Source organism: Mycteria americana, chromosome 5 (assembly GCF_035582795.1).
Source record: "Mycteria americana isolate JAX WOST 10 ecotype Jacksonville Zoo and Gardens chromosome 5, USCA_MyAme_1.0, whole genome shotgun sequence".
Taxonomy (NCBI): domain Eukaryota; kingdom Metazoa; phylum Chordata; class Aves; order Ciconiiformes; family Ciconiidae; genus Mycteria; species Mycteria americana.
In genome coordinates this window covers 1,944,212-1,960,845 of record NC_134369.1, presented here as the reverse complement: position 1 = coordinate 1,960,845, position 16,634 = coordinate 1,944,212, and the positions used below count along the sequence as shown (strand labels likewise).

General features: G+C 70.7%; 3 protein-coding genes across 3 annotated transcripts; 2 read left to right on the top strand and 1 right to left on the bottom strand.

The window, feature by feature from the left end:
- Window positions 1-31: 31 nt before the first annotated feature.
- Window positions 32-5,491, bottom strand: PRPF19 (pre-mRNA processing factor 19). The gene is made up of 16 exons (XM_075501850.1): window positions 5,307-5,491; window positions 5,008-5,157; window positions 4,569-4,645; window positions 4,320-4,461; window positions 4,089-4,162; window positions 3,908-3,970; window positions 3,757-3,798; window positions 3,593-3,667; window positions 3,226-3,301; window positions 2,876-2,985; window positions 2,536-2,691; window positions 2,386-2,455; window positions 1,572-1,657; window positions 751-921; window positions 446-551; window positions 32-168 (listed from the first exon to the last, which is right to left on the bottom strand). Exons 1-16 carry the CDS (start codon window positions 5,323-5,325, stop codon window positions 71-73), a joined length of 1,515 nt encoding a protein of 504 aa, XP_075357965.1. The 5' UTR covers window positions 5,326-5,491; the 3' UTR covers window positions 32-70.
- TMEM109 (transmembrane protein 109) lies at window positions 5,324-8,063 on the top strand. The gene is made up of 5 exons (XM_075501589.1): window positions 5,324-5,500; window positions 5,583-5,710; window positions 6,403-6,643; window positions 6,783-6,885; window positions 7,009-8,063. Exons 1-5 carry the CDS (start codon window positions 5,324-5,326, stop codon window positions 7,377-7,379), a joined length of 1,020 nt encoding a protein of 339 aa, XP_075357704.1. The 3' UTR covers window positions 7,380-8,063.
- A 988-nt stretch (window positions 8,064-9,051) lies between these two features.
- Window positions 9,052-16,058, top strand: TMEM132A (transmembrane protein 132A). The gene is made up of 11 exons (XM_075501808.1): window positions 9,052-9,208; window positions 10,324-10,538; window positions 10,612-10,878; window positions 10,968-11,350; window positions 11,442-11,591; window positions 12,300-12,492; window positions 12,569-12,712; window positions 12,804-13,006; window positions 13,465-13,741; window positions 14,057-14,248; window positions 14,342-16,058. The coding sequence occupies exons 1-11, from the start codon at window positions 9,130-9,132 to the stop codon at window positions 15,458-15,460; spliced, it is 3,222 nt and encodes a 1,073-aa protein (XP_075357923.1). The 5' UTR covers window positions 9,052-9,129; the 3' UTR covers window positions 15,461-16,058.
- Window positions 16,059-16,634: the final 576 nt, after the last annotated feature.

The following is a 16,634-nucleotide window of genomic DNA, read 5'->3' as shown; positions in this document are numbered from 1 at the left end:
CCCGATAATCCCTCCCGCCCTCCCACCCCAACCCCAACACGGCGGCGAGACCCAGGCCCCACGTTTGGGGCTACAGGCTGTAGAACTTCAGGCTCCGGTCCATGCCCGTTGAGGCAATGAACTTGGCGTGGTGGCCGAAAGCCACTCCCGTGGTGAGGCCGCTGTGCTCTGGGGAAGGAAGAGAGCGCGCGGTTACGGCACCGAGCGGAGTTAGCCCCTGTCCGCTCCCCGCCGAGGGCGGCACGGGCAGAGCCAGGCCACCTCCACGCCTGCCCATGCCGAGGAAGCAGAGAGCTGGGCAGCCACGGGAGGGTCTCGCTGCAGGCAGAGGCGCTGATGGGGTGGGGAGCGCTTTGTACCCCACGATTCGCTCTGCTCGCCCCAGGAGGAGACCTACGGGCCCCCCCTCCGCCTTCCCACGGCCCCCACGGCCCCAGCCCCTCACCTGTGAAGTGGAGGATTTCCGTCCACTGCTTGCAGATGTAGATCTGGACGTCCGTCCCGCCCAGGGCCAGGTAGGTGCCGCTCTGGTCAAAGATGAGAGACTTCACCTGCGGAGGAGAAGGGGAAGGAGGCTTCAGATCAGGCCCAGGAAGCTCCAAACGGCCTCTCGGGGCGCTGGGTGCGGGGCAGGCTCCCCCAAAGCAGAGGGGTGCAGCGGGGAGCAGACCTGGGCTGGTGGACACCGGGCGAGGAGCCTGCCAGCCTGCCCAGCCAGGCCACGGAGGGGAAAAGGGGACGGCCACACACCTCAAAGTTATTATCCAGCTGCAACGTCTTGAAGTTCTTGAGCTTACGCAAGTCCCAGAGCTTGACGGAGGAATCGTCCGCTGCCGTGGCCAGGTAGTAGCCGTTCTCGGAGAAGGCGATGCTGGTGATGGGGCCCGAGTGCCCCGGGAAGTTGGCCACGTTGGTGCGTTCCTGGGGATAAGGCGGTTAGAGACAGGGTGCCGGCAGGGAACCGCAGCACCCTCACAGCCGGGAGATCACATCCTCGCCACCGCAGCTGGGCGGGCAGGCGGCCTGCGGCAGCCTGCGGCATCACTCTGCTTCAGAGTTAAAACGCAGGTGGGTGAACGGAGACTGCGTCGCTTCCGTGCGCTCTCCGTCACCCTGAACTACGGCTCGACAGGCCGACGTGGGACTACGGAGCTGACCCGCTGACAGCCGGAGCCGCTCCTGCGCCGGAGCTACGGCGCATCGCTAACGTGGGGCCGCGCCGACAGATTCACGGCTGTGGGACTGAGCAAGGCCCGCGCACATCCGGCACGGACGCACCCCGCGGCAGAGCTAGGCAGCCTGCCTGCGAACCCTGCTCCTCACCGATTCTCTTAGGGACGCAGCAAACGCCTCCTTGTCACAAGACAACCCCCGACGGACCAGCTACGGCGTCAGAAGCGACCGCTCTCCAGCTGAAGCTTTGTATTTTTGGCGGAAACCTCAGAAGAGGTTCCCCAAAGCCCCGCTCCAGCAGACGCAGGTGACGCGCCTTGGACTCAACACTCTGCTGGGCACCAAACCGAGCACACCGCCAACGCCCTGCCTCCCCGTGCACCCAGGGCCAGCCCTACCTTCAGATCCCAGATCTTGATCTGAGAGTCCATCGTCCCTGTTCCAAAAATGAGCCCGTCCGGGTGGAACTGGGCGCAGGTGAGAGCTGCAGAGAGACACAGAGGGAGATTCGGAGGGTTGGGGAGACTTTCTGATTTTGATAGCAGGCCCCTTGCCACGAGTTCTTCTGAGCTCCGGGGACCCACAGGCAGAAAGTACAGTTTCCCCCCGTACTCAGCACCGGTGAGGCCGCACCTCGAATGCTGTGTTCAGTTTTGGGCCCCTCACTACAAGAAGGACATTGAGGGGCTGGAGCGTGTCCAGAGAAGGGCAACGGAGCTGGGGAAGGGTCTGGAGCACAAGGCTGATGGGGAGCGGCTGAGGGACCTGGGGTTGTTCAGCCTGGAGAAAAGGAGGCTGAGGGGAGACCTCATCGCTCTCTACAACTGCCTGAAAGGAGGGTGTAGAGAGGTGGGGTCGGTCTCTTCTCCCAGGTAACAAGTGATAGGACCAGAGGAAATGGCCTCAAGTTGCTCCAGGGGAGGTTTAGACTGGATATTAGGAAATTTTTCTTCACCGAGAGGGTTATCAAGCACTGGACCAGGCTGCCCAGGGAAATGGTTGAGTCGCCATCCCTGGAGGTATTTAAAGGACATTTGGATGAGGTGCTTAGGGACATGGTGTAGTGGTGGGCTTGGCAGTGTTAGGTTTATGGTTGGACTTGATGCTCTTAAAGGTCTTTTCCAACCTCTACGATTCTGTGATTCTAAAAATTCCTTCTCTCAAGGCTCGCTACAGCCCCCCAGGGTGAGGACACTCAGCCGAAAGCCTTACCACAGCCAGAGCTCTCATCTGTCACCTTGGTGAGGACACGGCCTGTCTGGATATCCGAGAAAGCCCAGTACTGGAAGAGAGGAACAGCGCGTTGAGTACAGAGAGATAAGAAGCAGGAGGGGGGGTCCGTGGCCCGGGGCTGGGTCTCACCTGGTCATCAGAAGAGCTGAGGAGGTAGTCGCCTGTTGCGTGGAGGCTCAGCCCCGTCACAGAGCCCTCGTGGGCACGGACGACCTGCACGCACGAGGCGTTGGGCACAGACCAGATGCGGATAGTAGCATCGGGAGAAGCTGAGAACACCAAGTCCTAGACAGGGATGAGGCAGGAAAGTTAACATCAAAAGACCTTCACCTCTGAGAAAGCCTTCTACAGGCAAGAACTGGCCCATCACCAGTCTGCACGAGGCGGAGACCCCACCAGAGGGCCCAGAAAACTCGATCTGGGGCAACTTGGCTGCGAGGGAAGAGGCCGAACGCTGGCCTGATCGCACCTGAGAGGGGTGGAAGACGACACTGGTAACCTTCTTGGAGTGCCCCTTGAGCGTCGCCAGGATCTGCTCTGAGCTCTTGTCAAAGACGATGACATTTTTATCAGCCCCACCTGGAAAACAAAGCGGGGAGCGGTGAGAGACGGGAATCCGCGGCCAACCAAGTCCAAGTCCACCCACCTTTCCTGGGGACCAGCGTCCTGAGAAGCTTTGCCGTGAGGCGAGTGAATCCCTCCTGCCCCTTGCCTCTCCTCTATCCCCCAAAAGCACAGAGAAAGGGCCCCGCTCCCAGGCAGCCGCAGGCTCTTAGCTGACACCACGCGGTCCCCAACAAGCAGAGGTGACTCCCTTACCGGTGAGGATCTTGTTGGTGTCGGAAGGACAGAGGTCCAAGGCAAGGATCCCTGGGATGCTGGCGCTGTGCAGCCCCTGCGCGAGGTAGGACGCCAGATTAACGCCACAAGCAAGAAAACGTCCCCAAAGGGAACCGAGAGGCCCTCGAGGGAGCCCAGGGTGTTTCATTCCCACAGCAGGAGCCTGCGCCACATCTACTCCAGCACAAGACCCTGCCGGCTGTGGCACGGAGAGTCACGACTCTCTCCTTGCTCTGCCCAGCAGCAGATCCGTCGCTTATCGGTGCTGCGAAGCGGCGCAGGAGAGGCCAAGATGCCCAGCTACGTGGGGGAATTTTCGAGCTCCCACCCGCATCACGGCACTCACCACATGCGAGGCGACCTGCCGGTACTTGCTGAGTTCCTCCGGCTTCACCAGCTCCTCTGGAACAGTCTTGCCTCTCTGCAAAAGGAAAACGGTGCGGAGATAAACATCGGCCTCTCTCGTCCCGGCTGCCGTGGCATCTTCGGAGCGAAACGGGGCCCGCTTACCTTCTTACGCTCCGTGGTCAGCACCGTAGCCTTGTCTTGAAGCTGCAAACCGAGAGAAGGGTGGTTACAGAGTGACTGGGGCTTCCCTGGGGGAAAGCTGGAGAGCAGCCGCCGCTGAAGGCTGTAGCAGCGCAAGTGCAAGACCCCTTACCTTCTGGATGATCTCGGGGGTCATGCCCACAAGCTCTCCCAGATCCATGGACTCCCCAGCTCCCTGCACGGGACAGAGAAAGGGGCTGGTTACACCCAGAGGGGGAACGCAGGGGAAACGAGAGGAGACCGGCAGCGGAGGACCAAGGGGAAAAGTGCCGAGACGGGCGGCGGGGACTCACCGCCACGTTTGGCTGGGAGGACGGCACCGTCTGGGGCACGATGAGGCCAGCCTGCGGCTTCAGAGTCGCCAAAGCTGCGGAGGCAGAGAAAAGCTGTGAGCTTCACAGGCGTTTGAAGGAAAAAAGAGACGGCGTCCAGCGCAGCAATCGCTACCTGCTGCTGGGCCACACGCTGCTCGCTCCTCCCCAGCTCCCCCCTCCCTGAGGTCCACAGCCCCCAGCCCACGTCACCTTCTCTGGCGGCGGTGACCTCCTTGGTGAGCCGAGCGATGACGCGGCAGGCGGCATCGTGCTGGTAGAGCGCGTGGGACAGCTCTTGGCGCGTAGTCTGCAGCTGCTGGCGGAGGGTGAAGCTGTGCAGCATGACGGCATCCTAACGGGACGACGAGGGCAGGGTCAGGCAGGCAGGGAAACGCGTTAGCCTCAGCGCGGGCAGCTGCCGGCGCTCAGCTCCGCTCCCAGCCCCGACCCAACGCTTACCCACTCGTCCTGGAGGGCTTTCAGGATGGCCGGGATGCTCGTGGCAGACGGAGGCTTAGGCCGGATCGGGTGGGCGACTGCCAACGAGACAGCGGGAACACATCAACCGCGGCCTCAACGCTCCTGCCCGTCCTTTTAGACGACCCCACCGCCGTCCCCACGCCGCCCAGCAGCCTCGTCCCTTCAGCCCAGCTTTCCGACCGCGTTCGGGCTCAGGGTTTGCCTCCCCGGGCTCCCAGGGAGAGCAGCGGTGACGGATCCCTCGGGAAAGCCCTTCTCAGGGTGCCAGCACCCCGCCGGGGACTCACCGCTCCCCCCAGACCCGACATCGTGGCCAAGTTTGGCGTCGACCCCCGCTCCTGACACGGCGAAGCCCCCCCCGGTGCTTCTCCCGGGGGGAACCGGCACGATCCCCCCCCTCCCCCGCCCCTCCCGGTACCTTTGATGTCGATGAGCTGCTCCTCGGAGAGGGGCTGGTTGTTGACGGGGTCGGTGCCGTTCTCCGCGATGTACTTCTCGATCAGCCGCCGCTCGTAGACGTGGTTGGAGACCGGGGAGACGCAGGGGTGCTCGGGCACCTCGTTGGAAACTGGGAGGGGAGAGGGAGGGAGGGCAGCGGGGATAACGGCACCGCCGAGGGCCCGCCGGGCCTCGCCGAGCACCAGGGAACCCCCCGCGCTCGCGCTCCCGCCCCCGCCCCGCGGGGCCTCCTCCGCCCCCGCCGCCTTCCGCACTCACTGGAGCAGATGAGGGCCATGGCGGACGCCGGGAGGCCGCGGCGCTCCGGCTGCGGCCTGCTCCGGTTCCGGTGGCGGTTCCGGTGGCGGTTCCGGTTCCGGGCGGCGCGCGCGGCCGCCGCGACCCTCCCAACGGCTCACGCGGGCGCCGCCGCCACCGGAAACGGAAGCGCTCCCGGCATGCACCGCGCCAGCGCACCCCCCCCCCCCCCCCGGGGGAACGGCGCCTCCCGGCATGCCCCGCGGGGAGCACCGCTGGGCGGGGGGGGGGCCATAGCGACCCGGTCCCGGCATGCAACGGGGCGCGGCGGCTCGGGACTACAACTCCCGTCGTGCCCCGCGGTGGCGGGCGCCTGGTAGGGCTGTCCGCGCGCTCCGGCTCCGCAGCGCCCCCGCGCGGCGGCGGTGAGCGCTGCCCCTCCAAAAGGGGGGGTCGGGGGGGACCCGGGGTGGGGGGCCCCGGGTTTGGGGGGCCCCAGGGGGGAATAGACGGGGCGGGGGTGGCGGGGCCGGGGGGTCCCGGGGGTTGGGGGTATCGTGGGGGATGGGGTGGGGACGGGGGGCTCATGGGGAGCGGGGGTGGTTCAGTGGCGGGGACGGAGTGTCCCCCCCCGGGGGGGGTCCCCAGCCAGATGGGGTGCTCATGGGTGCAGCGGCTCACCCAGGGACCGGAGAGGGACCGGGGTGAGCTGGGTGGGGGGCGGGATGAGGCACACCGGGGTGCCCGGGGGGGCACGGGGGGGGGGAGCAATGGCTGCGGCCCGTCCCGGAGCACCCCCCTCTCTCCTCCGGGGCAGGGGGTGCCGGTCCCCCCAAACCGGGCCCGGGCCCGTGGGCCGGGCAGGCCCCGCATCCCGCTGAGGCCCGTCCCAGAGATAGCCGGGGCGGCCGGCCCCCCCGGCCGGGCCCCACTGCGGGGCCACGGCCCTCCCCTCTCGCTCGGGGGACCCCCAAGGCCAGCGGGGGGGACCCCGCCGCCTCCGTCCCCCGGCGACGGTTCTGGGACGGTGCCGGCGCTGCCGCTTACGGGTGGCGGAGGTGGCCCCGGCACGGTGGGGTCCCGCGTGGCTCCCACCCCGCTCTCCCTCTCCCCACAGAGACCCCGGCCCGCAGGCGGGAGCCAAGATGGGGGGTGCCGCGGGACGCCGGGCCCTGCTGGCCGCGTTGCTGTGGGTCCCCTTCCTCGGGGTGACGGCGGGGGACGAGGCGGAGGACGGCCAGGACGGCTTTCGGGGTCGCGCCGCCGCCGCCGATGACCCGCTGTCGCAGCTGGGCCGAGCCGCCTGGGAGGCCCTGGAGGGCTGGGTGGGCCCCCAGCCCCTGGGGCTGGTGGCGGAGGTGAGGTCCCGGCCGAGGAGCCGTCCCCGGTGCCCCCTCCTGCCCCGCAGGGCAGGGACATGGGGGGGTGGAGGGGCTGCGTCCCCAACCCCACGGTTCCCCCCGGCCCGGCTGTCCCCAACCCCGTCTCTCCCCGCAGAGCCTCGCCGCCACCCTCTGGGTTGTGTCCTCAGGGATCTCCACGGCCCTGACCACGCTCTGCGGGATCCTGGGGGACCTCCTGGCCGCCTCCGGCGCCAGCGGTGAGCAGGGACGGGGACGGGGCGGGGGGGAAAGCCGGGGAGCAACAGCCGGGGCTGGGGGGGAGCAGGGTTGTCACCCAGCCCCGGTGCCGTGCCGCCGGTGACGCCCGCGTTCCCTCCCAGGGGACCGGCTGGTGCGTACGGCGGCGCTGAGCCCCGGCGAGGTGCAGCGGGTGCTGCTGTGGGGGCTGGCCGCCCTGGTGGGCTGCTGGCTGCTGTCGCGGCTGCAGGAGCTGCTGCTGCCCGCGCTGCGCTGGGTGAAGCTCTGCTGTTTCCTGGGTGCCTTCCTCCACGTCGCGGCCTCCCGGCAGAGCCCCACGGCGCAGGCGGGGATGCTGCTGGGGCTGTGGGTGCTCTACGCCCTGCTGGGGCGTCTGGTGGGCTCCCCCGGCCCCAGCGCCCAGCTGGATGCCACCGTGCGTAGCCTGGAGTGGAAAGTGGAGGAGCTGCGGCGACGGCAGAAATGGGGGGGCCCCCGTAACCGGGAGGAGTGAGCCCCCCCCCCGCCTCGGGGGACGGCCCGCCCCGCTGCACCGTCCCCGGCGCGCCCCACCGGCTTGGCTGCGTCCCCCCAAGCGTGCGTCCTCCCTGCTGAGCCCCCGCGCCCCTTCCTCCGCCCCCACCGCTGCCCTGGTTCTTCCTGGGGGGGGGCCCTGCTGCCGTTAGCCCCCCACCCCGGGGTGGTCGCCGGCCCGGGAGCCCCCCGTCCTGCTGGGTGCACAGAGGAAGGGCCCCCCCCCAGCGCAGCACCCCAAAAGCTGGGGCCCAGCTCCCTGCACCCACACCACGGTGCCTTCAATGCAAGCCAAGAGTGCCTTCCCCGGGGAGGGGGTGGGCGTCCTCCCATGGCCCTGGCAGCCCCCCGCGCCCCCCCCAGCCCCAAATCCAGGCCCACCACGGAGGGGAGGAGAGCGTCCTGGTCCCTGCTCCGATCCCGGCCTGGTGCCTGTTGCGCCCGTCCGGTCCAGCCAGCTCCGGCAGCAGCTCGGCACGCAGGGGGGGACCCCGCTCCCCGCCCCGGCCATCTCCCCAGCCCAAAAGAGGGGCTCTGCTCGCAGAGGGGGGGACGCAGCCCCCCCTCGGGGCCGGCGGCCGGGCTCCGTGCGGTCAGTCCTTGGGTTTTAAACTGCTTTTTAAACTGTTTTGATAAGCTGTTCTGAATGAACACGGTTTGAGTCCCGGCCTGGCTCCGCTGCTCTCCCCCGGGGGAAGGGGCAGGGGGAGCGGCGAGCAGGCTGCCCGCTCCGAGCTGGGAGCGTGGGGGCTCCCCTGGAGCGCTGCCCGGCCCCCCCCCCGCCCCACTCGGGGTGGGCAGGCGTGGGGGGCACGGGTGGCTCGTTTCTGGGGCGCGGGGAGGGTGCCCTGCACGTGTCCCTCTCCCTCTGTTTGCCGAAGCCGGTGCTGAGCATGGAGGAGGAAGAGGAGCAGGAGGAGGAAGAGGAGGGGGGGGTTTATCCGTGCCAGGATCTGGCCCCTTCTCCGTGTCCCCATCGCCCTCCAGCCGTCCCCGCTGCCCTGCGGCTGCTGTGCCTCCCTCCCGCCCGCTCCGTGCCCCCGGCCACGTCTGCCCTCCTGTCCCTCCAGTGTCCCCAGTCCCTCCCAATGCCCCCCAGTCGCCCTGATTAGGGGGGGTCGGGGAAGGATGGACACCCGCCGGTGTGAGGGCTCCCTCCCTGCTGGGGGGCCTCTCCGCATGGCCTGTTGTGCCCCGCGCTGTCCCTGGAGCGGGGATGGGGACGGGGAGTGGGGAAGGGGATGGGTTTGGGGAGCAGGGATGGGGAACGGGAACGGGGATGGGGATGGGGAGCGGGGATGGGGAACGGGGATGGGGATGGGGAGCGGCGATGGGGAACAGGGGTGGGTTTGGGGAGCAGGGGTGGGGATAAGGGATGGGGCTGGGGAGCAGGGATGGAGATGGGGAGCAGGGCTGGGGATCAGGGATAGGTTTGGGGAGCCAGGATGGGGATCAGGGATGGGGCTGGGGACCAGGGATGGGTTTGGGGATCAGGGCTGGGGATCAAGGATGAAGATCAGGGCTGGGGAGCGGGATGGGGCTGGAGCGGTGCTCGGGGCTGGAGCGGTGCTCGGCGCTGCGCAGGGCGGGCAGGGCCGGTGTTTAGGACCCGGCGGGACGAGGCGGCGCCGGTGCCGGTCCCGCCCCGGCCCCATTGTCTGGGCGCGGAGGCGGAGGGACGGGAGCGGCGGCCGCCGCTTGCACGGACGCGCCGCGGAGCCCGCCCGGCCATGGCCCCCGCACCGGCACCGGCCCCGGCCCCGGGGACCCGGCTGGCGCTGCTGGCCGCCGCCCTGCTCTGCGCCTCAGGTGAGTGCGGCCGCACCGGCACCGGCACCGGCCCCGGCACCGACCGGCACCGGCACCGGTACCGGCACCGGCAGCGCCGCGGGCAGCGCCGGCAGCCCCGAGCTGGGGTCCGCAGCCGATCGCGGGGGGATCCCCGCCGTCCCGCGTGGATCCGCCGGGGTCCCGCGATCCGGGGCGACTTGCCTTCCCCGCGTTCGGGATCGCCGGGATCCGCTCCCCCCCACGATCCCCCGCGATCCCGGGGGGATCCGCTCCCCCGCGCACGCAGGACCTCCTCCGTTCCCCCTCCACCGCATGGGATCCCCCGCGATCCCGAGGGGATCCCCCGAGGAACGTGGGATCTGCTGTGATCTCGGGGGGGGGGGGGGGGGATCTCCTCCCCATCCACACGGGATCCCTGCAGTCCGGGGGGATCCGCTTCCCCCGGCCCACGGGAGCCCGGGATCTGCCTCGGTCCTCCCCACCTCTCCCCGCTCACCGGATCCCCCGCGATCTGCCCGGGGAGCTGCCCTCTCCCGTGCCCACGGGGAGCTGTGGATCGGGTGGGATCTGTCCCCCGGGCCCGCGGGTGAGACCCGCCCGGGCATCCCGGCGGGATCTGTTCCGTGCGCAGGGGGATCCCCTGTGATCTGGATGCCCTCATCCCGGATCCCACCCTGCGGGACCCGGCGCCGTCCCTCTCCCCACGGGGGGAGCGGGTACCCCGCGCCGCTGGCAAAGCGGGGCAGCCTGACGAGCGCCGCTTCGTTAGCGGGGGAGCAGCCAGGCCTGGGAGAACCGTGCTGGCCCCCCAACGCTGACCCTGGCACTAGCGGGGTGTCACACCGCCCTCCAGCACCCGCTCCCGGGGGGCTCGAGGGGACCGCCACCGCGCAGCATGACACGAGCCTCCGAGGGCGCGGGGTGACCCTGTCCCCGAGGGGGCTGGGATGGCCGGGGGGGGGACTGTGCGGTGCCACGGCAGTGCCAAAGCCGGCTTTTTTCTCGCCGCACCAAGCTCCGGCCTCAGACACAGAGGTGGGTGCGGAGACCCCCCCCACCCCGCTCGGTCCCCCAGGGCAGCCCTTACCCGCCGTGACCCCCGAGGCCGGTGACACAGCCCCTTGTCCTCGCAGCGAGGGGCGACGGGGATCCCCCTGAGCCCGTGTACCTGCCGGCGGACCTGGAGGTGCTCGGCGTGCCGGAGTACTACCGGCTGCAGCGGGCAGACCAGGACCTGCCCGCCAACGCCTCCCTGCACGCCCGCGCCGAGACCTTCCTGCTGCTGCAGCACGGCTCCGCCGCGCAGCCCCTCGTCCAGGCCACCTACCCGCCCTTCAGCACCCGGCAGGTAAAATGGCCCCCGCCGTCCCCGCCGCCCCGGGGTAGCCCGTCTCCCCGCCGCCATCCCTGTCTCTTTGCAGGAGGTGCCCGCGGAGAGCCCCCCGGGGAGGGACGGCTCGGCAGCCTGGGCCGTCCGCGCCGTATCCCTCGAGAGCGCCGTGTCCCCGGCCGAGCCCTTCGCCCGCGTCCTCTTCCACCTGCGGGGTCCCGACTGGCTGCCTGGGCAGCGGGACCACCCCGGGGAGCGGGACCACCCCGGGGAGCGGGACCACCCGGGGGAGCTGCCCTGCGTCACCCTCCACGCACACCACCGGGGCCGGGTGGCCCGTGGGACCTGCCGCCTGCAGGTCGGTGCCACCCACTGGGGCTGGAGTCCCCCCGGGGGGGCCACGCCGCTCGGCCCTCCCCTGAGCCGGAGCCCCGCTTTCCCCTCCAGGCACCCCTGGGCGTCTGCGTGGTGGAGCTGGAGATCCCCCCGCGCTGGTTCTCCCCGGCATCCCCCGCCCCGCGCAGCCGTCGCCGAGCGGCCGAGCCCCCCGGGCGCCCCGAGCCCCCCGAGCCGGCCGAGCTGCGCTACGGCGTGGTGGGGCCGGGGGAGTGTGGCCGTGCCGGGGGCCGGGAGCGGGGCCGCGCCGGGGAGGCACCGTGGTACTTGGGCACGCTGGAGCTGCGGGCGGCCGAGCCGGCGCGGCGGCAGGAGGTACGGCTGGACGACAAGGTGCTGCTGCGGGTGCCCGATGCCACGCTGCGCCCGGGGCAGCGGTTCACCGCCACCCTCGCCCTGCGGCACAACTTCACCGCCGACCAGCTGACGCTCCGGTGAGACCCCCCGGGCGGGCGGGGGAGCCCCGCGAAGGGAGGGCGGCGGGCGCGGGGAGGCGGACGTTGCGTGACGGGGGTCCGGTGGCAGGATCAAGGCGAAGAAGGGGCTGCAGGTGGTGGCCGCCCGCCCTGGGTCCCCCGCTGCCTGGACCGCCCAGCTGGAGCGCACCCGGGGTCCCAAGCACTCGACGGCCGTGGTGACGTGCCGGCGGAGCGGGGACGGCCGCGGCGGCTGGAGGTAGGGAGCAGCGCAGCACCCCGGTGCCCGGGGACCCCCAGTACGGGAGGGGGCTTCTGCATGGGGGACCAGTGCAGCCCAGTGTGGCCCAGTCAGAGCAAAGGGGACCCGTGCATGACAGTGCCTCCATCCCAGCATGACCCGCTTGCAGCAGTGCGTTGCACTGCTCCCGTCCCAGTATGACCCAGTCAGAGCAGGGTTACCTGTACATTGTGCTACCCCTGTCCCAGTATGGCCCAGTTGGAGCAGGGGGACCTGTGTTTTGTGCCACTCCCTTCCCAGTACGGCCCAGTCAGAGCAGGGGCACCTGTGCACTGCTCCTCTCCCATCCCAGTATGGCCCAGTCGGAGCAGGGGCACCTGTGCGTTGCTCCACTCCCATCCCAGTATGGCCCAGTTGGAGCAGGGGGACCTGTGTTTTGTGCCACTCCCTTCCCAGTACGGCCCAGTCAGAGCAGGGGCACCTGTGCACTGCTCCTCTCCCATCCCAGTATGGCCCAGTCGGAGCAGGGGCACCTGTGCGTTGCTCCACTCCCATCCCAGTATGGCCCAGTTGGAGCAGGGGGACCTGTGCGTTGCTCCGCTTCCCTCCCAGTATGGCCCAGTCGGAGCAGGGGGACCTGTGCATTGCTCCGCTCCCCTCCCAGTATGGCCCAGTTGGGGGGGCTGGGGGGCACGGGGCAGCCCCGACGCCCGTGCGATGGCGCAGGGCGGCCGACTCCGCCGCGTTCCTGCACCTGGACCTGGCGGTGGAGAACGGGACCGGGGGGCTGGCGCCGGCGCGGCCCCTCACCTGGCAGGTGGAGTACCCCGGCCAGGACCCCGAGGCCCAGAAGGACAAACTGGTGTGGGAGATCCAGGTCTCAGAGCGGGATGTCCGCGCCCTCGTCCCCCTGGTGCAGGTGGGTGCCCCCCGTCCCGTCCCGTCCCGTCCCCGTCCCCGTGGGGCCACGTGCTCAGCCCCGCTCTGCCCCGCAGGAGCTGGAGATCTTGAACACGGCCCCACTGACGGGGGTCCCCCGTGCCGTGCCGGTGAAGCTGGTGGCGGTGGAGGCGGGGGGCGGCGTGGCCGAGCTCACCGAACCGCCGGGCTGCGAGTCGGCCGACAAGCAGGTGCTGCAGGTGAGCGGGGCTCCCGGAGTCCCCCCGGCGTCCCCCCACCCTGCCCGGGGGCCGCCCGCTCCCCCGGTCCCTCTCCGTGCCCCCCACCCAGGTCTCGGATGCCTGCGACGCGGTGTTCGTGGGGGGCAAGGAGAGCCGGGGGGCCCGGGGGGCACGGGTGGACTTCTGGTCCCGACGCCTGCACGCCTCGCTGCGCTTCACCGTCTGGGCACCGCTGCTGCCCCTGCGTGTCCAGCTGGGCGACACCGCGCTGGAGCAAGTGCGGGGCTGGCGCCTGCCCGGTGGCCCCGAGAGGTGAGCCCGGTGCGCGGGGGGGGTCCCTGCCACCGGCCCCTGCCACCGCGGCGGTGGGCGAGGAGGGAGCCGGGAGCGGGTGCTGAGCCCCGCTGCGCTCGTGACACGCGATGGCGCTGAGCCCCGTGGAGTTTCGGTGCGCATCCCCGCCCCACCGAGCCCCGTGGCACTCGTGACATGCGTCCCTGCCCCACTGAGCCCCATGGTGCCATGCACCCCTGCCCCGCTGAGCCCCCACGCGCTCGTGACACGTGTCCCTGCCCCACTGAGCCCCATGGTGCCGTGCACCCCTGCCCCGCTGAGCCCCCACGCGCTCGTGACACGTGTCCCTGCCCCACTGAGCCCCATGGTGCCGTGCACCCCTGCCTCGCTGAGCACCCACGCGCTCGTGACACGTCCCCCGCGGCACACACTGAGCCCCACAGAGCTGGTGACACCGGTGTCCCCGCCACCCCCAGCGCCCCGGCGGAGGCGGAGGAGCCCGGGGAGGAGGCTGAGCGGCGGGCGCGGGGCTGCCGGCCCCAGTACCAGCGGACGGTGGTGAGGGTCCTGGCACACTTCGTGGCCCACCCGCTCGATGGCGGCCGTCACCTCGCCTACCTGCCCGGCCCCGACTGGCTCCTGGATGTCACCCACCTGGTGGCCGGCCAGACCCGGGTGCAGGACCCCCGCGTGGCCTCGCTGGAGGGGGGCACGGTGGTGGTCGGCCGGGAGCCTGGGATCACCTCCGTGGAGGTAGGCTTGGGGGCTTGTCTTTTGGGGGGGGGGGGGGGATGCAGGTGGTGGAGGGGGGTCCTGGGGGGTGCAGGGGGGTGCTGGGGGGGGGTGCGGGGGCCGGAGAGCTGGAGATAGGTGGCTGGAGGGGGTCTTGGGGGGCAGAGGCAGGGAGATGGGGGGCTGGAGAGGGTCCTGGAGGCAGAGGGGAGCCGGGGGCTGCGGGGGCTGGAGAGAGGGAAAAGGGGCTGGGGGGGCCAGGTCAGGGCGGGTAGAGGATGGAGGCACGGAGGCCGTGAAGTCTGGGGGCTCACGAGGTGCCCCCCGTGCCCCCAGGTCCGCTCCCCGCTCTCGGACTCCATCCTGGGGGAGCAGATGCTGGTGGTGTCGGAGGAGAAGGTGACGGTGACGGAGCTGCGTGCCCAGGTAGTGTCGGGGCTGCTCTTGGCGCTGCGGGCAGAGCCGGGCCACCCCGGCGTGGTCACCGCCACCGCCCAGGGGACGGCCACCCTGCGTGTCCCCAAGCAGGTGAGGGGGGGGGTGGGTGGGGGGGCTGATCCTGGATGCTCGGGGTGCCCGGTTCCCCCCGCCTGGTGCCATCCCAGCCGGCGTCCCTGGCAGGAGGCGACGCTGTCCGTCTGGCTGTCCTTCTCCGACCGCACGCTGGCCCCGCTGGAGCTGTACGGCTGGCAGGACACGGCGTTGACCGTGACCTCGCTGGACCCCGCCGTGGCCACCGTGGGGGGCTCGCCCGGTGGCCCCACTGCCCGCCCGTGGGTGGTGGCGGAGGGGCCGGGGCGGGGGGCTCTGCTGCAGCTCAGCCTGCACCCCCCGGACGCCTGCCGCCGGGGCCGGCACCGGGCGGCCGCTCTGGCCGCTGGCACCGCTTGGCTGGAGGTGGGGGCTGGCCGGCGTGCCCCCACCCCTGGTAGCCCCCGGCCCCGCGGCGGCCGTCCCCGGCCCAGCTCGCCCTTCCCGCGGGCCGAGGGGGCCATGTCGGGGGAGGCGGTGACGGCGGCCAGCGAGCCACGGCGGAGGGACCCCGCTGGCGTAGGACCTGCCTCCACCAAGCTCCAGGGGCTGGGGTCTTCCTCGGAGGAGGAGGAGGAAGGCTACGGCCACAACCGCGCCGGCGGCGAGGAAGAGGAGGAGGAGGAGGATGAGATGGTGAAGGCTCCCGAGCGGGTGACCGACCTGGAGATCGGCATGTACGTCCTGCTGGGCGTCTTCTGCCTGGCCATCTTCATCTTCCTCGTCAACTGCATCTTCTTCGTCCTGCGGTACCAGCAGAAGGAGCTGCCGGATGCCGGCGCGGCCCCCTCGGCCCCCCAGCCCCACAACTGGGTCTGGCTGGGCACCGACCAGGAGGAGCTGAGCCGGCAGCTGGACCGCCGGCAGCCCGAGCCCCCGGCCCCCGAGCCGGGCACCGACGCCGGGCGCTGCTGCTGCGGGGTGCCGCCGGCCCCCGCGCCGGGCTCCGAAGCCGGGGGTCCCCCCGGCACCCCGACACCCCTGCCCCGCAAAGAAGGGGGTACGCCGGGGGGCCGCCGGAGGAAGCGGGTGGAATTTGTCACCTTCGCCCCTCCCCGGGTCCCCGAGGAGCCCCCCCAGCCCACCCCCAACGTCCAGTCCATCCTGGTGGCCAGCGAGGACGACATCCGCTGGGTGTGCGAGGACATGGGGCTGCGGGACCCCGAGGAGCTCAGGAGCTACATGGAGAGGATCCGGGGCAGCTCCTGACCCCGGGGGGCAGCCCCCGGCCCCCCGGCCCCGGGCAAACCGGTAAGGGACCGACCCCCTCCCCGCGCCGCCCCGGGGGGGCCGTGTCCCCCCTTCCCCTGCCGCCGGCGGGCCGTGCTGCTCCTGGGGCCAGCTGCCCGTCCCTCCCGGTGGCCTGAGCCCTGCCCCAGCGGGGCCACCCAAGGGACCAGCCCCAGATACCCACAGCGAGGCGGGGGGGGGGGTCTCCAGCCAGCTCAGAGCAGCCCCCCCATCCTTGGGGTCCAGGGCAGCCCCCCCGCCTCAGTGGCACCGGGGGGGAAGCCGGGGTGCCCTTACTGCTTTGGGTCTCATTGCGACATTGTGTTCATAGTGATGATGATGATGATGATGAGTCCTGTGGTCTGATCCCGGGGAGGGTCCCGTGCCCCCCACCCCACCCTACCCGCGCCGTGGGGAGGAGGGGGGCACGCGTCCTTCCCCACCTTCACCCCGGCCGCGCATCCGTTTTGTACGACTGGCATTTTCTACCTGTTAACGCCCCGAGAAGGGGCTGCCGCGAGGGGCTGTTATTTATGGAAGATTTTTAATTCTGATGTTGTTACAAAAATAAAATATTTAAAAAAAAAAAAAAAAAACCTGAGCAGCCGGGTCGCATCCTGCCAGCGCTGGGCAGGGACGGAGGTGTGGTGCCGGGGCCATCACCGCCGTGCCGCCAGCCGGCACCGGCTCTGCCAGGCACGGCCGAGCCCGCCGGGCTCCTGGGGACAGGCGCGTGCCCTTGACGTTGGTTCCACGTGGGGACGAACGTGGGAGCTGGTCACGGGAAGGGCTCGGGGGCTGGCCCTGGCACTGGCCCAGCCGGGTGACCTTGGAGCCTGCCATGGGGAAGGGGCTGCTGCCTTCCTCTTCCTCAGCCCGTCCAGCCCCAGCGCCCGTCCAGCTGGTCCCTGCCTGGTCCTGGGGGTCCCCCCCCGGCCATGGCAGGTCCCTGGTCCCCCCATGGCAGGTCCCTGATCCCCCCGAGCCCCAGCAAAGCGTCCTGCAATCGCAGCCACAGGCAATGGGCCAGCAGGTCCCTTTATTCAGGGATGCCATGGGGCTTTCCACCCCTCCAGCCCCCCCAATCTCTCCCAGTGATCCCAAAACACCCCCAAATCACCCTGGGTGATAGAGGGAGACATGCTCCCCCCCC